The following is a 27722-nucleotide window of genomic DNA, read 5'->3' as shown; positions in this document are numbered from 1 at the left end:
TTAAAAATAAGTCACAGTGGCAGAGCAGCAAGGGCTATGTATATCTCAGAATAAAGTGGACCACTGTTCCATGATTGCATGTCTGGCTATTCAAGAACAACTATGAAGAGTTGTGCCATTCACACAAGCTTGCCAGCCCTGAGTATCCCATTAAAACTGTCTTGCTTGATATCTGAGAACTTGTTTTAATTTGCTCTCTTTAATTATTGCTGGGTCATGGCTTTTTTTTTTTTTTTCATGTTTGTGATCACTAATGCAGTTTTTCAGGTGAACAGTGTATTAATGAAATAAAGGTGTTCTTGACAAACTCTTGGACTTTGCTGAAATTATAGCTTTTCAAAGTGACCTTGGAACTACCATGCTGACCTCTCCTTGTCGTCCTCTGGATTTAAGCCATCTTAACAGCTAGTGCTTAGATCCATCACTGCTTTTCAAGTGAAGCTGTGAAGCTACTGATTTTCTTCCTTTTTAAAATGACATTTTTTTTGTCATTATGAAAGTAACATGTTCACTTACCTCAGAACATTTGAAAATATAGAGAAATGAAGAAAAAATAAACTATACCTACTATATCTTCACCCCACTAAAGTTAGTTACTGTTAACATTTTGTGTTTTCTTTTGTTCAAAAATACTTCTTCTACACAAGTATAGGCTTTCTTTCATATCTGATCATAACATAAACATCCTCTGTTAGTCCAAAATCTTCATATTGTTTGTGCTTTGAAACCTGAATGTTGTCTATGTTAATCTTTCTCTTTTCCTTTTTCCCCCCAAGGCGAAAAAAGAACAGATTTCCTGGTGTGTTTAATGAGGCATGAAAATCAGCTCACCCCCTCTCTTCTTTTCCAGGGCTCTGAAGGCTCCCAGGCTGCTCTGACAGAAAAGGAAGCCCTCTTGGCTGAGCTGCGCTCAGAAAACCTTACTAAGAGTTCGGAGAACCACAGACTGCGGAGGAGCATTAAGAAGGTCACTCAGGAGCTCAGTGACCTGCAGCAGGAGAAGACGAGACTGGAGAGGGACCTGGAGGAAGCCCGCTGCGAGGGGAGCAGGGGAGCCCGCACCATCCAGGTGAGAGGCGCCCGGCCCCTGGTGGTGGATGGTGCGTTTGGCCTGCCTTGTGCTGCTGTTTGGGTTGTAGGGAGATATTCAGTGCAGAAAATAGAAAAATGGGAAAAAAATACAGAGAATACTTCACTCATCATCATCTCACCTAGAAACCACCAGTCTTAACTATCTGCTGTTGCAGTCCTTTTAGTTCTCTCTTTGCCTCTCACGATTGGTATCAAGGTGAGAATGCGGTCTGTAGGCCCTTTTTGATTCAGTGTTGGTTCTTTGCATGATTGTTCTTGAGAAACACAGTTTTTGTTTCAGCGTGGTTTTCCATGACTCGGAGGTGCCGCAGTGTGTTGAATAGTCCTTTAGTGTAGAGCCTTTAGGTCGTTTTACTTTTTTTGCCTTGTAACAAATGCCGCAGCAAACATCCTTCTACGTGAGTATTTACGTGAATAATATTCAGCCATTGATTATTTTTGATAAAGGTATAATTACTGGGTCAATCAGGGAATATTTTAAAGACTTTTATAGACTCAAATTGTCCTGGAACAAAGATTGTCCCAGGTTTCTCTGTGTCATCTTTTTAAAAGGCTGCATTCCATTCAGCATTGGGTATTAGCATCTAAAAATTCTCTGTCAATTTGGTAGGCTTATTAAATTTCAATTCTATCAAAATGTAAGTATTCAGCATCTTTTAATTTAATTCCTCCTGAGAGTCACAGCCAGACACCCAGCCTTGGTGCCATCAGACAGGACAGGGCCTGAGTCGGAGTGATCACTGACACTCAGGTTAATTAAATTACCTGCTCCAGAGCCAGGCAGTCGTTAGAGCACAGGGCTCTAAAGAGAGCGTTGGGTATCACTGGTTTGTTCTCTGGGGTTGCTTCTGGCAGGGCTGCCAGGATTAGGTGAAATCCTAATGTTAAGACTGAACAGAGAATTGAAGTACAAATGTTTGTGTATTTTAATAACATTTTTAATAACCATTAAGAGAGCAGTAATGGAAGTTTAGAGAAATAAGAAAATGTCAGCTACAACTTTACCACCTTAACAAAGCAATGCTGTTTCCAGTTTTCCCCTCCAGTGGGGATGCTCCTGGGCTCTGTCTAATCAGAGACTAAATCCTATACTGTGTTTTTGGAGCACTCGCTCTATCATAGGCAACTTCCTTCTGCGAGGCTCCACAGTGATCACGTGCAGCGGTGCGTACTCTTTCACTGATGGCTTTCATGTGATGACTTAATGATTTCCTCCTTTGTTGGATATTTCTGCTGTTTAAATAATGCCACAATGAATATCTTTGGGCATAAAATCATTTTTTTTTTCTTGAAATCCCTCAGGCAGATTCTGAAGAATGAGATTACTAAGTCATATGGTGCAAATCTTTATATTGGGTAATTATGCAGCCAGATATTAGTACAGAGGACTGGCTCAACTCAGGCTGCCACCAGCAGTAGTAGAGTATACCGGATTATTGCCTGCCATGAGCAGGCCAGTTTCCGAATTTGTCAGTGTTATTGAACATCAAATGCATCTGGTTTAGCTGCTGAGGGGAGGCCAGGGAAGCTTCTGAAGGTTTTACTTTTCTAAGGAAGATGAAATCTTATACATGACAAAGTGTAAAGCAGTTTACCATTGAGACTGAAGAATGAGATTACTAAGTAACTTACTGTATACTTGTGTAGAAGATCCTAGTGGCCTGGAGTAGCCAGAGAGACCTTCTGGGAGGAGATAACACATGAGTTGAGTGACGGGGTAAGACTGGAGTAGTGTGCCTTACGAATGAGGCAAAGAAAAGCCTGGCCAGAGGTCCTTTATGGAGTTGAAGTTTTCATGGTTCATTCCAATGTTCTTCACTGTTGGATTCTTATTTATTTATTTGGCTTAAAATAATCCCCTGCCCCTGTCATCATAAAAGTGCTTCTTTAGTAAAATTTGGATGGTGGGCAGGTGGGGAGATACATGCACACATGTAATTATACATTCATATATATACTATGTGCTTCTTTTTTTTACCTTATCATTTGGTCAGCATTTGAAATCTCTCTATAACATTGTTGGATCCATAATTCACTTATTCATAAAAACCCTGGTGCTTCTAAAAGAATTTTGCTCTGCTGCTGACATAAGATGCACTTCTGTATAATATGTGTACATTTTCATAAGGAGGTTAAAATATTTGGCAAGGACTGGGGGGCCAGGATTGTGCTAGGAAGGGGTTGGGCAAGTACACTCTGAGGGGGCTCCTTGGAAGCAGCAGGTACCTAGCTGACTGGCTTTGGTGAAAGGGAAATGCATTGTCTTGTGTAGTGAAGTTGCTGGAAGGGCGGACGTCTCTGAGAGATGGCTGCTTTTTCTTGCATTGGTTAACTCCAGGTCCAAGTAGTGGGACCCGTCGCTGCCAGCCCTGCTGGGATCACAGGACGGAGGATTCTCACACTCCACTACCCTGCGGTCTTCCTGTCAGGATGGCTAGACAGGTGAGGTACTGAGAAGCCTAGCGTGGGTCATATGCCATCGGCTTTGACCGGAGTGTGTGTGTGTGTGCACATGTGTACACCTTCATTGGCAGCCTCTCTAGAGCCACATATCTGGAGGCAGGCGAGAAGGCGCCTAGGAAGTAGTACTTGGTTGTAACACCCTGGGCCGAACAAAGCAACAGCTGTGCAGGCTGAGTGCTTCCCTCAGGTCCGCACTCCTGGGGCTCAGAGCTTCCTGGCTTCTCATCAGGTCCTACACATGTGTCTGACAGGATGATTTGGGAAGGTGTTCTTCATTTCGCATATATATATATTGCATCCCAATGGTATGTCTGCTTCACTTCTGGTTATAGTCTAAGAATTTCGCTGTGTCCATTTCATGAGAATGTTTTGCATCAGATTGTAGGGTGTAGATTATGGGGAGACTTGTTGGGGTGCCAGTTTTGCTTCCTGGTGAAGGATAGGCACAGGTGGAGCATAACCCTCTAGCCTTGCACATCTCATCAGCTGTTTCTGTTTACTAGGCTCTTTAATTAATTAACCTGAGTGCCTCCCACTTGCCAGCTGCTACTGGTGTTGCTTTTGGTTTGAAACAATGGGACAAAAACCCAGTCCTCTTAGTAGCCTCTCCTTCTTCCCTGGCAAAGCAAAGCGATCATTTATACATTTGGCAGCATTGGATCCATTGTACAGGCCCTCTCCTGGCTGTGGGCACGATTCTACAACAGAGATGGGGACACACTACCCTGGGAGCACGGAGAAAGGAAGTGGCTTATAGGACCAGAGAGGGTTTCTGAGGATTGTAACTTTGGAATTGGTCTGAAGTTTGAGCTGAAGGTCAACAAGTAGGTGCCGCTAAGGGGGATTTTGTACTGAAGGCAGAGGAACAGAATATGATTTGTTTGGAGAAGAGGAATTTGGGGCTGTAATGAAGGGCAGTGGCCTCTAGGGCCATGGCTGGAGATTATCTGGAGGAAAGTTGGCCTTCAGAGGGCCTGGGATAAAGAGTTTGGGAGCTTGGACCTGACCTCTAGATTGTGGAGCCCCGAGGAGGGGAATTAAGCAGAAGATTGACAGGATTAGATTTGCAGTTTAGAAGGACCTGTGGTCTGGATGGCCAGAGGATGGATTGATGAGGGACAGTTGGGAGATGAGAAAATGAGAAGATGGAACAGTTCTTTCCCTGACCTGTTAGCCAGGTCTGAGAGGCCAGAGCGCCGAGGAGGAGAGCAGGAACCTGGCCCTGCGCAGGCTGCGCAGCTGTGGCTCCTCGCGCTGGGGCACATTCACAGTTCCCCTGTGAGGACTCCCGTGCTCAGCTTTGGGTCTCCTGTGCTGACTGGAACTTTACCGCGTCCCACAGGCAGGCTGAGGAAAACACTGGTAAGAAGATGTCCAAAGCACAGTGTTGCTCTCAGTCCACAGTCAGCCCCGTTTTCAACACTTTCTTTAGTCAAGGAAACTGCTCTTCAGTGATGGAAGCGCAGCAGGCAAGATCTCTAGTTGTTGGTCGCACCTTGTAGTTTATAGCTGTTCTATTTTCTCATGTGGCCCACAACCTTGTTTTTGAGCCAGAGAATACTATTTCCATTTTAGAGATTCATCTGAGCCTCATAACTTCAGTGGCTTGACCATGGTTTATATATGTGACATGGACCCAGGTCTGTGGACTCTTCATTTCAGGAGTTTGCCTAAGATGTCATGTCATGGCAGTGGCGAGCCACCAGTTAAGAACCTGTGCTTTTGGAAGAAAGGAATTTTACATATTCAGCAGACCAGCAAATTATGCCCTTAAGAAAACCAACTTGATGTATTCTGATTATTTGGAGCCTTGAAAATTGTAATTTGTTCCTTTCTCTGTTTCAGAAACATTTGTGAAGGTTTACAGAAGGTTGTAAAATTCAATGGAATTAAAAATAAAGGACTCAGGGTCAAGGGAAAAACAGCTGCATGGCGAAACAGCAGCATGGAGCAAAGAGGGAACTTAAAATTCAGCTGGTATCTCCTGGCAGGGAGGGTAAAAAGGGAAATTCTGTCACAAGGTCGCCAGTGCCTGTAAGAAGACCATGTGAAGATGATTTCGCTGCCACTGGGGCCTGCAGGAGGAATCGCCTCTGCGCTCTTGTGAGGAGAACTGTGGTGTGCAGAGCCCTGCGCAGCCCCCATTCCAGCAGACAGCTCTGAACAGGGCTGGTCAGCTTCGCCCACGGCACCGAGCTTGTACACATTGAGGTTTCAGTTCCTGGGACTGATATAGCTGTTTATTTCCCGTTATCTCTTTCTTGGACAAGAGCTTCAAAATCAGTTGGAAATACTGCAGCCGGGTTTACAGATGAGGCCTGACTTCAGGTCTGAATAGAGGACCATATTGGGTGGTTCTAGTTTCTGTGAAAGTCCATAAATTCTTTTGGTTGTGATCAAACTATCCTTAGCTCACGCCAAAAGCATTTGTTGCCAGTCTCATTGTGCCAGGTCTTAGGCATTTTGGGGGAGACAGTGCTTTCGCTGGAAGCACAGTTTGGATGAGAGGCAGATGGCTTACTGAGCCTGATTGTGCATGAACAGGAGGAGTTGGGCCAGGGGGTTGGTCGTCATGCCTGCAATTGCAGCAACCCAGTGCCAGTTGGCTCAGTATGGTCCTGAGGGAGATATGCAGTTTGTTCAGTGCACATTCTTTGTAATGGCACAGGCACATCATTAGGCCTTGTGAGTGCACACTTTCGCTTTTACTTTATAATGAGATAGGTTGAAAAGTGAGGCTCTTAGATAGGTCCCTTGTGTTGTGCTATACCTCCTTGTGCCAGAGGACCCATATTGCTTTAAGGAAATTCAGAAGACCTTTGCAAACAAACAAAACCCCTGTATTCGCAATTCATTGTGCTCACAGTGGTGTTGAAGTGTCCTAGCCTCTGTGGCCTGTGATGGCGATGCTGCTGGGATTTTCTTTTCCCTACTCTCTCATCTCTAACTTTCACACGTTATTTGGCCCCAGAGACTTAAGATGCTCTCTCCTTTTAGCCCAGCTTGTGTGTGTACCTGAGTATGTATGTTTGGTGAAGGGTGAGAGAGAGCTCTTTATTTCAGATTTGCTCTCTCTGGCTCGGGCACTCAGTATTCTATGGTGAGGAGGAGGAGCGAGGCATCATCGTCTTGTCTTTCTGTCTTTCTGCCTTTCTGCACTGCAGCCTGTGTGAGGCCTCGGCTGAGATGGCATCCCCAGACGTCTCGTAATGCTCTCCTCTGTTACAGGGCCTATCAACTGCTATCCTGACAAGTGTGTGCTTTAGTACCTGGGCACTTGGCTCCATGGGATGCATTTGCTAGTTGAAGCCCCCAATCTAATTAAAGTTGTACCTGCACCCAGCTGGCTGATCCCATGTGCGTTCATGGAGTGGTTTAACTTCAGGAGGTTCAGCCCGAACTCCTCTAGTTCTCATGCTTCTCATTGTTGGATGGCTTCGAAGGAGATTGGGATGGCATTTAGTACATCTCTTGGAGAACCATAATCAAAACATGGTGGCTTTGGAGACAGTGTCTCAGGTGGTTGATTAGGGCCAAGAACACAGAGCTGTGGTGGTGTGATGGCTCAGACTCTCCCCTGTTATTTTTAAAATCAGGTGTGAAGATCTTAAGTTGGCATCCTTGTAGAATAATGTGCAATTTAAATGAACTGTGTTGGAGGAAGTTCTGTCCCTGACAATTCTAGTTTCTTAAGAGAGCCCGAACACAGAGACTAGAGTCACGCTCGATTTGAGTCCTGGCTCTATCACTCACACACAGTTTGCCTCTCTGAGCCATGGCATCCATTTCTTATCAGAAGAACAGGGATTAGTTGATAGGGTATAGCCCTTAGCATAATACCTGGCACACCATAAATGATCAATAAATGGAGAGATGAAGCAACGTTAGTAGGTTTCTTTGGAATAGTGGAAGTCAGTGTGGACTTGGGTTGGAACTGCAGCTTCACTTAGAGGTGCTTAACCTCTATGCCAGCTACTTAACCTCTTAAAATGAACATTTACTCCCCTAAAATATAGTTGATTTTAATCTATCTTAGCATTAAACAAATGAGGAATAAAATTTAACATGTGATCCTGGTATAGAGAAGCAGATGCTCAGCTTGGTCAGATTTCTTCTTTGCTGTTTTCCTGCTGTTAATATTGTTGCAGGTGCTGACTTGGGACTTTGAATGACAAACCACTGCCCACAAGAATCTACTGGACACTGTTGATTAACAAATGTGGTCTGCCCTTTACCAGTCAAGTCACCAAGCTACACATTTCCTCCTTGCTCAACAGTAACCTCTGCACTGAAGAAAGTGCTTGTCTGTTTCTGTCTAGCCCATTGATCCCACCAGGAAGAGGGTCAGAATGCTCTTGGATTGAGAGACTTTGGAGTGTCTTGGTGGCTCATGCATGAGGCTGCTTTGACTTTAAAAGTCTGTCCCCATGAGTTTTCCTGAGGAATTGCCATGATCTCTATGAGGGCACAGGCAGGGAGACCTTTTTCTTATTTTCTTGTTTCTGTACCAGGCTCTGTCCTGGGCACTGGGAGAACTGGACTGAAATCAAATATGCTATTCTCTGAAGGCACCTAGTGGGGAAATGTAATAGAAATGCACGTAGCATGGTGAGTGCTGATAACAGGATGGAGTAAATGCTTTGGGAGCTCTGAGATTGGGACTGTGGCGGAGGAAGGCTTCAGGGAGGAGGCGGATTTGAGTGGAGACTCAAGGATAAGGAGCTGTTTTCCCAAGGGACTGGGAGGTGGAGATGCATTCCTGGTAGAGCGAAGGCCTGTGCCAAGGCTTGGAGCATGAATAAGCCTGGCACTTGGGGAAGAGGAGGTGGGGCTGGAGGAGGGGGCCGGGACCTCGAGTGCATCCTGTGGGTGGGCTTTTAGAAAGGTGTGGTGTTCTGTCTGGTGCTGACCCCACTGGGCCTGCCCGGTTTGAATTCCCTCTGCTTTCTGGGGAGGGCTGCCTTGAGCCCGGCTCTGAACTTCTGTAATCTGCACAGGTGGCCCCAGTTAGATGGGGGTGGTTGCCAGCTCTCCATGGCAGGACTTTCTCACTCCAGTGGCTTCCATTGTGTGTGTGTGTTTTCTTTTATTAAAGCATATTAATTCTTTGTTCATATGAACTTTTATGGAGAGAAACCCTGAAAGTGGAGCTGCGCAGGCTGAAGTCGGGGGGAGGCCTGGCATCCTTTGCTCTCCCTTTGTGACTGCTTCCTCCACAGCAGTGGGGCTCCACAGAACGTGGTTTGAACACCAGGTCTTGAACTGATTCTGGAAATTCTTCTCACATCACCAAGTACCTATACCTCATTAAGATTTTGGAGAAATTTCCTTTGTATATTTAAAGGTAACCACTGAGCCCTTTGACAGGCTTTCTCACAGTGCAACCTGATAAGGTAGAAATTTGATGGATGAGAACCTTCTCATTCTCCATCTGGCCAGAGATAAAACTGACTAGCTGGCTGGAGAAGGAAGTGTGATGGCCTGGCTTTTCATTTCTAATGCAATTCTAAGATTGTAGGGATATTTTATTTTTCAAATAATCCACTTTTTAAAAACCAGACATGCTGTAAGAAGTCCTGATATGCAAAGGCAGTTCTCAGCTCAGTGTTGGCCCCGAGAGCACCTATGAATCTTCAAGGAAAATCGCCTATTAGTGTAGAAATTCACACCTGTCATTCAGTGACCTTATGCAGATCTTGCTGTGTCAGTTCTTGCTGTAAAGCAGGGTGGGTGTCTGATGAAGGATAGGGGTTTTCAAACTTTTTCTAGTAGCTCTTGTTCATAAGCAAATAAAACAGATGCATCCAAGGGGCTCTGTAGATTTCTTAGGCATTAAAACAAAATGTGAATTTGTGTCCTCTTCCCCTTGCCAGCTGAATCAATTTCTAGTAGGGGGTTCCCTGGAACATGTAGTTGGGTGACTCTGCTAGCCAGCGAGGTTTGGGTATTCCTGATCTTTGGATTTCTTGGGCTCCATTTGAAATACCACTGGAGTGATAAAAAAGAATACATAACAGGTTTCATTTTTATTTTTTATTACATGTGTTAATTGTGCAAATTAATGGGATTCATGGTGATATGTTCATGCTTGTGTACATCATGCATTGATCTACCATTGATCCACTGTGTCTACCCAGCTGCTTTTACTCATCTCTACCCTCACCTATTCTTTCACATTCTTTAATAATCCTTTTACTTCCAGATCAAGATTTTATTCTTTAGTTTCTACATATGAGAGTTAGCGTGTGGTATTTCGAATGACAGGGTTTTATTCTTTATGGCTGAGTAATACTCCATTGTGTACTTGTATAATTTTTTCTTTTTTTTTGTCACACATCTGCCTATATTTGAGCAGTAGGTGGGACACTTCTAGCAACAGTAAAAAAAAATTAATTTACAAAAGCAGGGATTTAGTGAAGCCACTTGGTGGTTGCCCTTGGGAGCTCACACGTAGATGCCGACCAAGAGAGGGAGGAAGAGGACTCCATAGCCCATAAAGAGTGAGGCCACCAAGGAGATGAGGAGCTCTTTGTAGATATCCCATGTGTACTTGGTGGAGGTAACCTTGTAAATGAAGAACCAGGAGGTGAAGAACATGCCATTAGCCAGAAGCACCACAGTCAGATGGGGGAAGACAGCTGGCTTTACTGGGCTGGTGTATCTGTCTGCTCATGGCCTCAAGCTCCATTTTGCCCCGCACACAGTAATCTGCCGCTCTGCCACCGGAAGAACAATACTTTCTTTATCCATGCATTTGTTGACAGGTACCTGGGCTTATTACATACTTTGGATATTGTGAGTAGTGCAGTGATAAACATGGACGTGCAGGTATCTTTTTTTATGCTGACTTCTTTTCTTTTGGATGCATAGTTAGACATGGGATATCTAGATCATATGGTTGTTCTCTTTTTAGTTTTTAAAAATTATAAAAATTAGCACATATTAATTACACAAAGTAATGGGTTTCGTTGTGACATTTTTATAATGCGTGTGACCTACTTTGATCACATTCACCCTCCCTGTTGCCTTCTTTGACCCTGCTTCCCTCTCCTCCGACCTCTTTTCCCTTACTCCAGAGCCCCCTTCTACTTTCTTGTCATCTTTTGTGCCCCTCTAGATTCCACAGATGAAAGAAAGTGTGCAGTGCTTGCTTTGAGTCTGGCTTATTAACATGATGCTCTTCAGTTTCATCCATTTGCCTGCAAGTGATATGGTTTTGTTTTCCATTATGACTGAATAAGACTCCATTATGTAATGATACCACATTTTCCTTATCCTTTCATCCATTGATAGCATCTAGTAGGTTTATTATATAACTTGCCTATTGTAGATAGTGCCTTGATAAACATGGATTTGCAAATATCTTTATAGTACACTGATTTCAGTTCCTTCTAGTATATACACAGAGTGTGTGGCTGGATCATATGGTAAATCTATTTTTTAGTTTTCTGAGAAACCTCCCTACTGTTTTCCGTGGTGGCTATGCTGATTTACATTCTCAGCAACAGTGTGTAAGTGGTCCTTTTTATCCTCATCCTCACCAGCATTTGCTGTTTTTTTTTTTTTTTTTTTTTATAACAGCTGTTCTAATTGAGGTGAGATGGAATCTCATTGTAGTTTTAATTTGTTTCCCTGATGGCTAATCATTTTGAACATTTTTTTCATGTTATTTATTGACTATTTGTACTTCTTTTGGGAAGTGTCTATTCAGATCATTTCCCCACTTTTGAAGTTGAATTACTTTTTTGTTGTCCTTTTTTTGGAGTTCTTTATATATCCTGGATATTAATCCTCTGTCATTTGAATAGCTGGCAGAGGTTTCCTCCATCCTGTGGGCTGTCTCCTCTCCTGTTTCCTAGCTGTGCAGAGGCTTTGTATTCTGGGGGGAATTCTGTTTGTTAGTTTTTGCTTTTGTTTTCTGTGCTTTTGGAGTCCTATCCAGGAAATTGCTGTCTCTGCCAGTATCTTCAGCTGTTTCCTCTAGTAGTTTCAGAGTGGTAAATGTTACATTAAGGTCTTTGATCCATTTTAAGTTGAATTTCTTTTTATGCAGCATGAGAATTAGGGGCTGAGTTTCAGTCTTCTGCATGTGGACTTCCAGTTTTCCTAGCACCATTTGTTGAAGAGGCTGTCCTTTCTTCAATGTACATTTGGGCATCTAAGTCAAGAGTCACATGGCTGCAGATGCATGGATTTATTTCTGGGTCCTCTGTTCTGTTCCATTGGCGTGTCTGTTTTTATGCTAATACCATACTGTTTTGTTACTATGGTCCTGTAGTATGTCTTGAAATCTGGTACTGTGCCTTTAGCTCTATTTTTTTTTTTTTTTTTTTTGCTCAAGTTTGTTTTTGGCTATTTGGTTTTTTTTTTTTTTTTTTTTTTTTTTTTTTTTGTGTTTCCATGAATTTTAGGATTTTTTCCCTAGTTCTCTGAAGAATGTCATTTGTATGTTGATGGTATTTGCAATGAAACAGTAGCTTGCTTTGGGAAGTATGGGCATTGATTATATCAGTTCCTCTGGTCCATGAACATGGGAGATCATTTCACCCTACAGTGTCTTCTTCAGTTTCCGTCTTCAGTATTTTGCAGTTTTCATTGTAGAGGTCTTTTACTTCCTTGGTTAAGTGTACTCCTAAGTATTTTATTATTTTTTTGTGACTCCTGTGAGTAGGATTGTTTTTGTGATTTCTTTCTCAGCAAATTCATTATTGGTGTATAGAAAAGCTACTGATTTTTGTGCGTTGATTTGTATCCTGTTACTTTGCTAAATTTATCAGTTCTAATGGTCGTTTGGTGAAATCTTCAGGTTTTTCTCTGTATAGAATCTCATCGTCTGTATGCCTTTTATTTCTTTCTCTTGCTTAATTTCCCTGGCTAAAATTCCTAATACTATATTGAATAAGAGCAGAGAGCACACTTGCCTTGTTCCTGATCCTAGAGGAAGTGCTTTCAGTTTTCTCCCATGCAGTACGGTGTTGGCTGTGGGTCTGTCATATACAGCCTTCATTATGTTGAGGTCTGATCGCTCTGTAAGTAATTTATGTGGGGCTTTAATCATGAAGGGATGTTGAATTTTATCAACTGCCTTTTCTGCATCTGTGGAGATGATCATATGATTTATATTTTTTATTTATGGGATATATTGTTTATTGATTTGGGTATGTTGAACCATTCTTGAATCCCTGGAATTAAACCAGCTTCATCAAGGCGTCTCATCTTTTCGATGTGCTGTTGAATTTGATTTGCTAGTATTTTGTTGAGAATTTTGTGACCACCAGACACCGTGGTCTGTTCTTTTTATTGTGTCCTTGTCAGATTTTGGTACCAGGACAATGCTGGCCTTGTAAATGAGTTTAGAAGTGTCCCTTCCCTTTCAATTCTGAGGAATAGTTTGAGAAGCATTAATGTTAGCTGTTTAAAAGTTTGGCAAAATTCAGCAGTGAAGTCATCTGATCTTGGACTTGTCTTTGTTGGGAGACTTTAATTTTATTTGCTCTCATTATTTGTTTTTGGTTGTTACGGTTTAGGTATTAGGTGTCCTTGAAAAGCTCCTGTGTTAATTCAAGTGTATTCAGAGGTAGAATAATTAGATTGTAACCTAATCAGACCATCCTGGTTTGAGTGGACTGACTGGGTGGTAACCAAAGGCTGGTGGGGCATGGATGGAGGAGGAGTGTCACCGGGGGTGTGCCTTGGAAGGGTGTGTATAAATACAGTTTCCATGTATTTATATAATTTCCAAAACTTCTCTTGCTGTTGATTTCTAGTTTGATTCCATTGTGATAAAAAAGGTACATGATATGATTTCAATTTTTTTAAATTCTTAAGGCTTGTTTTGTACCTTAATTATGGTCTGTTCCAGAGAAAGTTTCTCGCATTGATGAAAAGAATGTGTTTTTGCAGCTGTTAGATGATATGTTCTGTAAATGTCTGTTAAATCAGCCTTGCTTGGTGTAGTAATCTCGGTTGGCAGTTCTTTTCTTTGAGGACTTGAAATACATCATTCAGTACCTCCTGACCTGTAAAGTTGATGCTGAGAAATCTGTTGTTAGTCTAATGGGGTTGCCCTGGAATGTGCAGATTTAAAAACTGCAGATTTAAAAATTCCTTCTTCATCTTATACTTTTTTTTTTTTTTTTTTTGGTACTGACGATTTAACCCAGGGGTGCTCACTTACTGAGCCACGTCCCCAGACCTTTTTTTATATTTTATTTAGAGACGGGGTTTTCCTGAGTGACTAAGTACTTTGCTAAGTTGCTGAGACTGGCTTTGAAATCGCAATTCTCCCGTGTCAGCCTCCCAGTCTGCTGGGATTACAGGCATGGTCCACCACGCCTGGCTGTCTTATACTTTTGACAGTTTGAGTCTAACATGGTGTGTGGTGAGGATCTTTTCTGGTCATGTCTATGTGAGGTTCTCTAGGCCTCCTGTACCTAGATCCCATGGCATTCCCGAGATAGGGAAGGTTTCCGCTATCATTTCATTGAGTAGGTTTTCTGTGGCCTTAACCATCATTTCTTCCCCTTTGGGTATCCTAATGATGCAGGTGTTTGATTTTTTTTAATGTTGTCCCAAAGGTTTTGAATGTTCTCTTTATTCTTTCTTATTTATTTTTTTTATTTATGTCTGTCTGAATGTGTGATTTTTAAAAGACCTTCTTCAAGCTTTGATAGTTTTCCTTCTACTTGATGTAGTCTGTTGTTGAGACTTTCAACTGAATTTTTGAGTTCTTCATTTCTAAGATTTCTGATTGGTTCTTTTTCAAAATCTTTATCTCTGCTGAATTTCTCATTCATATCCTGCATTACTTTTCTAAATTCACTTAACTGTTTATCCATGTTCTTGTGGATCTCTTCAAGTTTTTAAGAATCATTCTTTTGGGTTTTTTATCTGACATTTCAGACATTTTGATAACTTTGGAGTCTGTTATTAGAGAGTTCTGATCTTTTGGAGGATAGACTGGGTTTTAAATTCTTGTTTTACCACTTTTTACCTGATATTTAGCTTAAGTGGCTTGAACTGTTTGAACGGCAGCACTCTGATTGACAAAATGGGTATGATCAGAATACCTGCTTCTTAGGGTTGTTGTTGAGTTGAATGAGGTCCTGGGTAACTGTGCCCTGCACTCTTCTGAGTGCTGTAGAGTTTTGTAGATCAAAGTGGTGGATGGTATTCTGGGAGGATGTTGGCCAGGGCCAGACTAATCAGGGAGGGCTTTGTGGAAGAGATGGCCACTTGGGCTTGGGCCTTGAACATGGTATGCCACCATCTCTAGGTGTAATTGGTGAGAATTTTACGACATTTTTACCAGGTGGAGGGGACTGGGTGGATACAGGCAGAGCCTGGAAAGTTTGTCAATAAGTGGCCAGGGGAGGGGGCTGGTTGTAGATAAGGCTGGAGCCACTGCAGGAGTCTGGAAGGAGCTGCCTGCTACGAGGGCTTTGTTCTGCAATTGATTTGGAGTTATTGAAGGGTTCTGAGCAGAAGGATGATCAGAGGTCTACAGGATTTGGCTGGATAATCCCAAAGACAGGGAGACCAGTGAGGAAGCTACTCTGGTGCCCCAGGGAGCTGCTGTATGAAGAAGGCAGTGGCAGCTGGGTGTAGGGAGAAGAGGGGCTGAGTGAGCGAGGGGAAGGGATGCTCTTGTCTCCTAGTGGCTACAGCTTCTACCCTTCTTCCACTTGGATCCCTCATGAAGAGGAGAGTTACCAATCAGATTATTCAGAGTCCGGGGTATTCAGTGGGCTGTCCTTGTTAATGAAGGTGCAGGTGTTCATTGTATATTCAGGAAGAACCCAAGTTCTGGATTTGCTTGCTTTCCTCTTCAGGCCTGGGAGGCTGCACCTGGTATGGCAGGCTGACTCCCTCACTCCCCAGTGTTCATCTGTCTTTATCCACTTGCCTAAGAGGACCGGGCAGCTCCATTAAGCTGCACGCGCCCCTCCGGGAACAATAACAATGACAGCAATACCTCGGATCTTAAATTTCCTAAGAAAGTTCAGCTTTGGATTTGGAATTGTCGGAGTTGTACTTCGACTCCCCTTCTGCTCTTGCTTCTTTGTACAGTCCCTTTGGGAACTCTGGGGTGGAAGGAGGGGTGACCGGTCAGGTTTGAGGCTCTTGGCCATGAAGAGCTCTAAATCCTCACTCTTCATTTCTCCTGTGCTCTCTACCCAGGGTGTGCTATACCCTGAGGTTTGGGTGACCTGTTGGATGATAAGGTGTGTGTGAGAGGGAGAGACAAGCGCTGAACCCTGCGGCCATCAGAGAAAACCAGGGAGGGGAGAGAGGGATGAGACAGAATGGTTTGCTCCGCCCCAGCCTCTGTGCTGGGCACCTGTCCTGTATTCCCCCATTTAACTAACCTTCAAAGGAGCCCACATCATTATCATTTCTGGAAAGGACATACTCATAAAAATTTAAGTTCTCTATCTGTGGTCACACAGCTGATTAGCCTGGAGCCACGATGCAAGGCAAGGTCTTTCTGTCTTCACAACCCAGGAATATTGAAGTAGGGTTGGGGAAAAAACCCAAGATTATCAATTTTCAGTTCTGATTGTTTTGCTCAGGCAAGACATGCTGTCTCCATGCCTCCCCAAAACATTTATTATAACTCCATGGGTTGCGGGAACAGGAGCCTGTCGGCGGCTTTGTGTTGCCATGGCAGCCGCTCCTCCTCAAGGCCACCTCTGTGCACACCTCCTCCCTTCCCAGTGGCCTCTCTGCTTTAAGCCTTATCTGACTGCTCTTCATAAGCGGTACAGCATCCTTGGTCCTGCCTCTTTCATTTGGAGGAGGGCCTCAGTGTCAGTCTGGATATTCCATCAGCCCAAGTCCTTGAGAAATCATAAAATTCGCTTGGGATGTTGGAATTGTTGACCTTGAAAGCCAGGTCACACACTGGTTTTATACTTCCTTTGGTCTTCGCAATAGTGCAGTTGGGTGGAAAGAACACAGAATTTGTGGTCACACTGGTTTGGTTTTGAATTTTAGCATTAGAGATTGTTTGTAAAGCTTTGGCAAAATTTTACCATCTCTGTGAGCTTTAGTTTCCTTTCTGTAAAAGTGGCATTAATAATACCACACAGGCTTTCAGAGAGGTTAGAGTGATTTCATGGAAAAAGCCCTGGCTAAAGCTCAGAAAATGGTGGTTTCTATTACCAATGATTTAAAAGAAGAGGTGGTTTATATTTACGGGTGTATTGAATTTCCTCAAGGTTGATGATGTTGTGAGTCCTGTCCCCAGAAGTATGTACATGGACAAACTTGTGTAGGATCTCAGGGTTCAATCAGTGCACCTCAGGTTAAGAGCCCTTAATCTTGGGGATGACAGAGCTACATGTCCTTTGTGGAATTCTGGAGCAGGTCATTTTCACACTGTCTTCTGTTATGTTTGGAGGGCATGTGGGGGAAATGTGGTACAACATGAGTAGCCATGTATTACTAGGTTAAGAAGTTCTTAGCCTAGTTAGCTGAGTTAAAAATTTAAATGCACATGGAAAGGAGAATAGAGTAAAAGATTACTGAACGTACACATATGTGCTAGAATTTGAACTAGACATTAAAATATGGATCTGACAAGTGCATATATAGAGGAAGGCACTTAGTCTGGAAAATGATGTAAATGGACTTAACTGTGCCTATAGACTGTGATACCTGGACATTTTAAAATTAGGAGGACGGCTATACTACAAAGCTTTCATAATCAAAATGTCATGGTACTGGCATAAAAGTGGATAGTGTCTTCAATAAATGGTACTGGGACAAATGATACTTACATGAAGAATGACATTAGATCTTTGTCTCACACCACATAAAAAAATCAACTTAATGCAAGACCTGAAACTGTGAAACTAACTAGTAGAGGAAAACTCAGAGGAAAGGCTCCATAACATTGGTTTGGGCAGTGGCTTTTTGGCTCTTATCCCAAAAGCACTGTAGACAAAAGCAGAAACAGACCAAGGGGACTCAACAAGCTGAAAAGCACATAGCAGGGGACCAGGTACAAGTGTGGACAGACAGCCTGGAGGCTGGGGGAAAGCATCTGAACCTTAAATATACAAGGAATGCCACTCAGTAGCAAGGAAACAAATAACCTGATGAAGAAAGGGGAAGGACTGGAGCAGACTTTTCTCAAATGAAGACATACAAGTAGCCAACTAGTGTATTAATAAAATGCTCAACATCCTGATCATCATGGAAATGGAAATTAAAATCACACTGAGACACTCTTCACATGCGTTAGAATGGTGGTGACTAAGAAGATGAAAGATAACAGTTGTTGTGGAGGATTGGAGGAAAGGAACTCTTGAATGCTGTTGGTAGGAATGTGAATCAGTATGGAGGACAGTTCGGAGGTTCCTGAGAACCAAACATAGGAGTGTCATATGATCTGGTGATCTTGCTTCTGAGTATGTGAGTCTGCACTGGGAAGGGCTGATGTGAGCACCGGGTGGTCCACTTGCATGTTCATCTCAGCGTTATTCACAGTAGTCAAGAGTGTCTTCACCTGATGCATGGATAAGGAAAATGTGGTATATTTTTACAATAGAATAATATTTAGTTACCAAAAAGAATGAAATCCTTTAGACAGTATGGATGAAGCTGGAATCTGAGGTGAACCTGCAGGAGTAGAGAGTTTCATGGTGGTGACCAAAGACTGTGGCTGGTAGGGAAGGATAGAGGTGTTGACAAGGGGTCCAGAGTTTCTTAGGAGGAATAAGTTTTCTAGATCTATTGTACCACATTCTAAGCATAATTAATATTTATTTATTAGCATAACTAATTATTACATATTTCAAAGTTGCTGAAAGGACAAATTTTCATTGTCGTTACAAAAAGTACTTGAAGTGATGTATATGCTAATTAGTTGATATAATCATTCCACAATGTGTACATATATCAAAACATCACATTTTACTCCCAAATATAATTATTATTTGTGAGACTTAAACAATATAACTAAAATAAAATTTAAAAGAAGGCATGTTCTTCTAGGATGGTATGCAGGTTTATTGTGACTTTAAAGAGATATACCTGAAAGGCAATGTTAACATAATATAGATATTCTTCATAGCAGTTTTCATCTGGAATTTTCTAAACTCGAGTGTCAGATGAGATCATTTAAATGGACCAGGATCAAGGTATAGGTGGGTGATGCCAGAGACACAAACCTGTGCCATGGTGTCTGGGTGAACTGAGAGGCTTTGGAATCAGAGAGTGGGGTCAGGCAGATGCTGTTCCTCATTCATGAAATAGAAACAGGGCTGGGGGGTGACTTGGTGGTAGAGTGCTTGCTGAGCATGTGCAAAGCCCTAGGTTCAATCCCTAGCACTGAAATAAAAAGAAAGAAAGAAAGAAAGAAAGAGAAATCTCATCTACTTTATTCATTTGCTCATTTGTTTATCTAATAAGTATTTAGTTAGTGGTGTTCTGGGTGCTATGTAAGAGATTACCCCAGATCATCTTAAACAATAACTTTCTTATATTTCACTTTATTGGTCAAGGATTTGAGCAGGGCTTAGCTGTGTGATTTTTCTGCTTGCGGTGGTCAGGTCACTCATGGCATTCAGCTGGTGAGGGGGCTGGTCCTGAGGGGCCATGAATCTTTCCTCATGTGTCTGGCGTGTTGTTGGAGATGACTGAAAACTAAGCATAACTGGGGTTGTCAGCCGTGGCACTTGTGTGTGGCTCTTCAGCAGAGCAGAGTCAGGGTACTCGTCATCTTGGAGGACTCACAGGGCTCCAGGAGGCAGGAGTTGGAAGCTACCAGTTTTCTAAGGCCTGGGCCCAGGATCTGGCACAGTGTCACTTCTTTTGTATTCTGGTTGCACCAGCTACTGTGTTGCCAGGATTCAGTATGAGGGAACACAGGCTCCACACCTCTCATACATGCTAGGCAAATATTCTGCCCCTGCTCCAGGCCATTCATTCTTGAGAGATCAAATTTTTGTTAGAGCTGTCCTTGAAAATTTTGTCATCCTTGGCCAGTAAGGACAGTTGATCTGAGGGGAAATGTCAGATATACAGAAACGGGGTTGGCAATCAAGGAAATGCAAATTCAAATTCTTGAAGAATCATTATACCAATTATATTATCATTATACCAATTTATATTAGCAAACAGTTAAGTAAATGTTCCTGGCCAGGATGTGGTAAGATAAAAACTTACACTTTGGGGTGGGACTAACACTTTGCAGTGATACTTTAGCCACTGCCTTTTTGGAAGATAGTTTGTTGGTTTGCAGAAAGAATCCTCAAAACATGTTCTGAGAAATCAAATCAAAATTAATTAAAAACTGTAAAAATAAAAACCCCAAGAAGATGTAATAGCACATTGCTGTTTGTTATATGTAAAAGCAAATGGTTGGACATGTGGTGAGTATTCACTAAAGCTAGGAAATCTGAAGGTGATGTGGAGTCTTTTTTTTTTTTTTTTCTCTTCACTTTTTGTTTTATTTTATTTATTTATTTAAAAAAATTTTATTGTTGGTTGTTCAAAACATTACATAGTTCTTAATATATCATATTTCACACTTTGATTCAAGTGGGTTATGAACTTCCATTTTTACCCTGTATACAGATTGCAGAATCACATTGGTTATACATCCACTGATTTACATATTGCCATACTAGTGTCTGTTGTATTCTGCTGCCTTTCCTATCCTCTACTATCTCCCCTCCCCTCCCTTCCCCTCCCCTCCCCTCTTCTCTCTCTACCCCATCTACTGTAATTCATTTCTCCCCCTTGTTTTTTTTTTTTTATTATTTCCCTTTCCCCTAACTTCCTCTTGTATGTACTTTTGTATAACCCTGAGGGTCTCCTTCCATTTCCATGCAATTTCCCTTCTCTCTCCCTTTCCCTCCCACCTCTCATCCCTGTTTAATGTTAATCTTCTTCTCATGCTCTTCGTCCCTACTCTGTTCTTAGTTACTCTCCTTATATCAAAGAAGACATTTGGCATTTGTTTTTTAGGGATTGGCTAGCTTCACTTAGCATAATCTGCTCTAATGCCATCCATTTCCCTGCAAATTCTATGACTTTGTCATTTTTTAATGCAGAGTAATACTCCATTGTGTATAAATGCCACATTTTTTTTTATCCATTCGTCTATTGAAGGGCATCTAGGTTGGTTCCACAGTCTTGCTATTGTGAATTGTGCTGCTATGAACATCGATGTAGCAGTGTCCCTGTAGCATGCTCTTTTTAGGTCTTTAGGGAATAGACCCAGAAGGGGAATAGCTGGGTCAAATGGTGGCTCCATTCCCAGCTTTCCAAGAAATCTCCATACTGCTTTCCAAATTGGCTGCACCAATTTGCAGTCCCACCAGCAATGTACAAGTGTACCCTTTTCCCCACATCCTCGCCAGCACTTGTTGTTGTTTGACTTCATAATGGCTGCCAATCTTACTGGAGTGAGATGGTATCTTAGGGTGGTTTTGATTTGCATTTCCCTGACTGCTAGAGATGGTGAGCATTTTTTCATGTAGTTGTTGATTGATTGTATGTCCTCCTCTGAGAAGTGTCTGTTCAGGTCCTTGGCCCATTTGTTGATTGGGTTGTTTGTTCTCTTATTGTCTAATTTTTTGAGTTCTTTGTATACTCTGGATATTAGGGCTCTATCTGAAGTGTGAGGAGTAAAGATTTGTTCCCAGGGTGTAGGCTCCCTATTTACCTCTCTTATTGTTTCTTTTGCTGAGAAAAAACTTTTTAGTTTGAGTAAGTCCCATTTGTTGATTCTAGTTATTAACTCTTATGCTATGGGTGTCCTATTGAGGAATTTGGAGCCCAACCCCACAGTATGTAGATCGTAGCCAACTTTTTCTTCTATCAGACGGCGTGTCTCTGATTTGATATCAAGCTCCTTGATCCATTTTGAGTTAACTTTTGTGCATGGCGAGAGAAAGGGATTCAGTGTCATTTTGTTGCATATGGATTTCCAGTTTTCCCAGCACCATTTGTTGAAGATGCTGTCCTTCCTCCATTGCATGCTTTTAGCCCCTTTATCAAATATAAGATAGTTGTAGTTTTGTGGATTGTTTTCTGTGTCCTCTATTCTGTACCATTGGTCCACCCGCCTGTTTTGGTACCAGTACCATGCTGTTTTTGTTACTGTTGCTCTGTAGTATAGTTTGAAGTCTGGTATTGCTATACTGCCTTATTCACACTTCCTGCTTAGAGTTGTTTTTGCTATTCTGGGTCTTTTATTTTTCCATATGAATTTCATGATTGCTTTCTCTATTTCTACAAGAAATGCCGTTGGGATTTTGATTGGCATTGCATTAAACCTATAGAGAACTTTTGGTAATATCGCCATTTTGATGATGTTAGTTCTGCCTATCCATGAACAGGGTATATTTTTCCATCTTCTAAGATCTTCTTCTATTTCTCTCTTTAGGGTTGTGTAGTTTTCATTGTATAAGTCTTTCACCTCTTTTGTTAGGTTGATTCCCAAGTATTTTATTTTTTTTGAAGATATTGTGAATGGAGTGGTTGTCCTCATTTCCATTTCAGAGGATTTGTCGCTGATGTACAGGAATGCCTTTGATTTATGCGTGTTGATTTTATATCCTGCCACTTTGCTGAATTCATTTATTAGCTCTAATAGTTTCTTTGTAGAGCCTTTTGGGTCTGCTAGGTATAGAATCATGTCTCCTGCAAATAGTGATAATTTAAGTTCTTCTTTTCCTATTTTTATGCCTTTAATTTCTTTCGTCTGTCTAATTGCTCTGGCCAGTGTTTCGAGAACTATGTTGAACAGAAGTGGAGAGAGAGGGCATCCCTGTCTTGTTCCAGATTTTAGAGGGAATGCCTTCAATTTTTCTCCATTCAGAATGATGCTAGCCTGAGGCTTAGCATAGATTTTACAATATTGAGGTATGTTCCTCTTATTCCTAGTTTTTCCAGAGTTTTGAACATAAAGGGATGCTGTACTTTGTCGAATGCTTTTTCTGCATCTATCGAGATGATCATATGGTTCTTATCTTTAAGTCTATTGATGTGGTGAATAACATTTATTGATTTCCGTATATTGAACCAGCCTTGCATCCCAGGGATGAATCCTACTTGATCATGTTGCACAATTTTTTTGATATGTTTTTGTATCCGATTTGCCAGAATTTTATTGAGGATTTTTGCATCTAGATTCATTAGAGATATTGGTCTGTAGTTTTCTTTCTTTGAATTGTCTTTGTCTGGTTTAGGAATCAGGATGATGTTGGCCTCGTAGAATGAATTTGGAAGTTCTCCCTCTTTTTCTATTTCCTAGAATAGCTTGAAAAGTATTGGTATTAGTTCTTCTTTAAAGGTTTTGTAAGACTCTGCTGTATACCCATCTGGTCCTGGGCTTTTCTTAGTTGGTAGTCTTTTGATGGCTTCTTCTATTTCCTCAATTGATATTGGTCTGTTTAGGTTGTCTATATCCTCCTGACTCAATCTGGGCAGATCATATGACTTAAGAAATTTATCTATGCCTTCACTATCTTCTATTTTATTGGAGTATAAGGATTCAAAATAATTTCTGATTATCTTCTGTATTTCTGAAGTGTCTGTTGTGATATTGCCTTTTTCATCCCATATGCTAGTAATTTGAGTTCTCTCTCTTCTTCTCTTCGTTAGCATGGCTAAGGGTCTGTCGATCTTATTTATTTTTTCAAAGAACCAACTTTTAGTTTTGTCAATTTTTTCAATTATTTCTTTTGTTTCGATTTCATTAATTTCAGCTCTGATTTTAATTATTTCTTGCCTTCTACATCTTTTGCTGTTGTTTTGCTCTTCTTTTTCTAGGATTTTGAGATGAAGTGTGAGATCATTTATTTGTTGGTTTTTCCTTTTTTTAAGGAATGAACTCCAGGCAGTGAATTTTCCTCTTAGAACTGCTTTCATTGTGTCCCATAGATTCAGATATGTTGTGTCTGTGTTTTCATTTATCTCTAAGAATTTTTTAATTTCCTCCTTGATGTCTTCTATAACCCATTGATCATTCAGTAACCTATTGTTCATTCTCCAAGTGATGCATGATTTTTCCTTCCTTCTTTTATCGTTGATTTCCAGTTTCATTCCATTATGATCAGATAAGATGCATGGTATTATCTCTACTGCCCTGTGACATAATATATGATCTATTTTTGAGAAGGATCCATGTGCTGCTGAGAAAAAAGTGTAACTGCTTGATGTTGGGTGGTATATTCTATATATGTCAATTAAGTCTAGGTTATTAATTGTATTATTGAGTTCTATAGTTTCTTTATTCAACTTTTGTTTGGAAGATCTGTCCAGTGGTGAGAGAGGTGTGTTGAAGTCTCCCATAATTATTGTATGGTGGTCTATTAGACTCTTGAACTTGAGAAGAGTTTGTTTGATTAACATAGCTGCACCATTGTTTGGAGCATATATATTTATGATTGTTATGTCTTGTTGGTGTATGGTTCCCTTGAGCAGTATGTAGTGTCCCTCTTTATCCCTTTTGATTAACTTTGGCTTGAAATCTATTTTATTTGATATGAGTATGGACACTCCTGCTTGTTTCCGAAGTCCATATGAGTGATATGATTTTTCCCAACCTTTCACCTTCAGCCTATGTATGTCTTTTCCTATCAAATGCGTCTCCTGTAGGCAGCATATTGTTGGGTCTTGTTTTGTGATCCATTCTACTAGCCTGTGTCTCTTAATTGGTGAGTTTAAGCCATTAACATTTAGGGTTATTATTGAGATATGTATTGCTCTTCCAGCCATATTTGTTTATTTATGTTACTTAACCTCGTTTGTTTTTCCTCTTTGATTTTTTTTCCCCTTTAGTGTACTACCTCCCACTGTTGGTTTTCATTGTTATTTTCCATTTCTTCTTCCTGTGAATGTTTTGCCGAGGATGTTTTGAAGAGATGGTTTTCTAGCTGCAAATTCTTTAAACTTTTGTTTATCGTGGAAGGTTTTAATTTCATCTTCCATCCTGAAGCTTAATTTCGCTGGATACACAATTCTTGGTTGGAACCCATTTTCTTTCAGCGTTTGAAATATGTTGTTCCAGGATCTTCTAGCTTTCAGAGTCTGTGTTGAAAGATCAGCTGTTATCCTGATTGGCTTATCCCTAAATGTAATCTGCTTCCTTTCTCTTGAAGCTTTTAAAATTCTCTCCTTATTCTGTATGTTGGGCATCTTCATTATAATGTGTCTAGGTGTGGATCTCTTATGATTTTGCACATTCAGCGTCCCGTAGGCTTCTAGGATTTGGGATTCTGTCTCATTCTTCAAGTCTAGGAAGTTTTCTCGTATTATTTCGTTGAACAGATTGCTCATTCCTTTGGTTTGGGCCTCTGTACCTTCCTGTATCCCAATGACTCTTAAGTTTGGTCTCTTTATGTTATCCCATATTTCTTGGATGTTCTGCTCATGGTTTTTTAACAGTTCTACTGAGCTGTGTATGTTCTTTTCAAGTTGAAATACTTTGTCTTCATTGTCTGATGCTCTATCTTCTAAATGTTCTACTCTGCTGGTAGTATTCTCATTTGAGTTTTTAATTTTGTTTATTGCTTCCTGCATTTCAAGGATTTCTGTTTGTTTGTTTTTTATAACCTCTATCTCCCTGTATAGTTGATCTTTTGCTTCTTGGATTTGTTTATGTAATTCATTGTCGAAGTGATCTTTCATTGTCTGATTTTGCTGTCTAATGTCCTCCTTGAGACTCCAGATCATCTGAAGCATGTAAATCCTGAATTCTTTATCTGACATTCCATCTGCTGCAGCTATTACCTCTTCTAAAGTTGAGTTGACCTTCATTGCTTGTGGTCCTTTCTTTCCTTGTCTTTTCATACTGCTTGCGTTTCTTTCTGCTTGGTGAAACTGTTGTGTTATTGAATTTTCCCCCTATATATTTATATTGCTTTTGTATAGTTGCAATGTCTCCCTTGCAGGGCCGGGCAGCGGCTGTGCTCCTCCTCCAATTGGGGTGATCTGTCTATCACGCCGGCGGGTCACTGGGCCCCTTCTCCAGGTCGCGTGGTCTGCCTACCTTGCGGGCAACGGCTAGGCCCCTCCTCCAATCGCGGTGATCTGTCTACCACGCTGGCGGGCCGCTGGGCCTGTTCTCCAGGTTGCAGGTCTGCCTACCTTGCAGGTGCGGGTGGCGGCTGTGCCCCTCCTCCAATTGGGGTTATCTTTCAACTAGGCCGGCGGCCCGCTGGGCCCCTTCTCCGGGACACGCAGTCTGCCTCCCTTGTGGGCGGCAGCTGGGCCCTTCCTCCAATTGGGGTGATGTGTCTACCACGCCGGCAGGCCGCTGGGCCTTTTCTGCCGGTCGGTTGCAGGTCTGCCTACCTTGCAGGCGCGGGCGGCGGCTCTGCTCTGCCCCTCCTCCAATTGGGGTGACGTGTCTACCCCGCTGGCGGGTCACTGGGCCTGTTCTGCCGGTCGGTCACAGGTCTGCCTACCTTGTAGGCGAGGGCAGTGGCCGTGACGTGGGGTCTTGCTAAGCAAACCCGCCTTCTCTTTCTCTCTGGCTCAAAGGATATCTGAGCCAACGTGGCAGTACTGGGGCACTTCTGTGGACCTCCCTCATCCCCAAACTTAAAAAAAACCAAGCAACTTTTTTTGATTTCATAATCTTAAACTTCCCTTTTTGTTTTTAATTGTACTTTTTATGTCCTCATTATTTAATTGCTGTGTTTTCTCTGTAGGTCATGGTATAATGTAAAAAATAATAAGAAGAAAATGTCCAAACCAAAATTAAAATTATATAAAAATTATGGCTGCAGATGGACAAGGTCTGAAAGGAGCACTCACACTTTGAAAATGGCTTATTTTGTTGGTGTGTGATTGTATTGAGGGAGAACATTTTAACTCTTTAATTATAGAATTTGCTTGTGCTTTGGTATTATAGTCAGCTCTCTGTATCTGTGGGTTCTACACCCACGGATTCAACCAATCTTGGATAGAAAATGTTTGGGAAAAAAGTTGTACCTGTACTGAAAACATAGAATAATTTGACATTATTCCCAAAACAACGAAGTCTAACAGCTATTTACATAGGATGTACATTGTATTAGGTTTGGTAGATAGTCCAGAATGATTTGAAGTATACAGGATGATGTATGGTTATATATAAACACTGTGCTATTTTACATATCAGAGTGTCCACTTTTACTTGAGTGTCCACTTCTGGTATATGTTAGGGGGCCCTTGAACCTCCAGTATAATAATAATAAAAAAAAAACCTTCTTCTCTAATAGAATTGAATTTCTCTTTACTGTTTATAATTCATGATAGGTTCTTGGTCGAGTTGTTTTGCACTAAATATTTAGGGCAATCATATCATTTTTATCCAAGAAAAGTAATTAACATTTAATTTTTAAAATTTATTTATTTAAAAAAAATTTTTTTTAGATGTTGATGGACCTTTATTTTATTCATTTATTTATATGTGGTACTGAGAATCGAACCCAGTGTCTCATACATGCTAGGCAAGTGCACTCCTGAGAAACTGATGTGACTCCATTTTTGAGAAACCAGCCTCTACCTCAGAGCAAAGCTTGTTCAAGGAATCGGGCGTGGCCCTTGTCCTTGGAAAAACCCACAGAGCACTCCTAGGTACATACCCACCCTGGTGAGTTGTTTGTCTGCAAATAACAGGAGAGATCTGTGCCCAGGTGTCCCTGACTCAGTCAGGCTAGGTGAGGACCCAGAGCAACCCTGTAGCAACCACCGATCAGCATGAGACAGGAAAATACCTGGGATGCCTGATGACCCTCCGAGTAGTTTATGGTGGTTGATAACATGTTGGGAAACCATGTAGTTCAGCACGAACACCCCTTGTGGCTTAAACCAATGAGTTCAAACGAATCCCGCTCTTGTACTAACCAATCACCCTTATCCAACTTGTTCCCGCCAGTGAATGTGCTAATCATGTTTTAGAGTTGTTTTATGATTTTTCCACAGTGTGTGATGATTTGCTAAGAGATGCTATGAAGTATGTGAAGTCCCTGCCTTCCCCAAAGAGTGTACAAAACTGCTGCAAACCCTGGGATCGGGGCCTCTCAGCGTCACCATTTGCTGTGTGTGCTTGGAGGACCGCGCTAGCTCCCAATAAACACCTCTTTTGCTGCTTACATCAATCTTGGTCTCTGGTGGTCTCTTGGGGGTTCTGAACTCGAGCATATCACTACCACTGAGCC

At 41.6% G+C, this 27722-nt stretch overlaps 1 protein-coding gene and 1 pseudogene across 8 annotated transcripts in view; one reads left to right on the top strand and one right to left on the bottom strand.

Moving 5' to 3' along the window:
- Window positions 1-27722, top strand: part of Cdk5rap2 (CDK5 regulatory subunit associated protein 2) — a 194481-nt gene that overhangs the window by 59438 nt on the left and 107321 nt on the right. For all 8 annotated transcript variants that reach the window (XM_046451711.2, XM_046451710.2, XM_058581650.1 and 5 more), the window contains one exon: window positions 851-1069. In XM_046451711.2, the coding sequence (XP_046307667.1) occupies window positions 851-1069 (219 nt within the window). The remainder of the gene's footprint in view (window positions 1-850; window positions 1070-27722) is intronic.
- Window positions 9944-10243, bottom strand: LOC124097274 (transmembrane protein 258-like; annotated as a pseudogene).

The sequence above is a fragment of the Marmota monax genome, unplaced genomic scaffold (assembly GCF_021218885.2).
Source record: "Marmota monax isolate L192 unplaced genomic scaffold, Marmota_monax_Labrador192_F-V1.1 WCK01_AAM20220418_F8-fsc00020, whole genome shotgun sequence".
In the NCBI taxonomy this organism is placed as follows: domain Eukaryota; kingdom Metazoa; phylum Chordata; class Mammalia; order Rodentia; family Sciuridae; genus Marmota; species Marmota monax.
The sequence above is the reverse complement of the archived record's forward strand: the minus strand, read 5'-3'. Positions and strand labels throughout refer to the sequence as shown.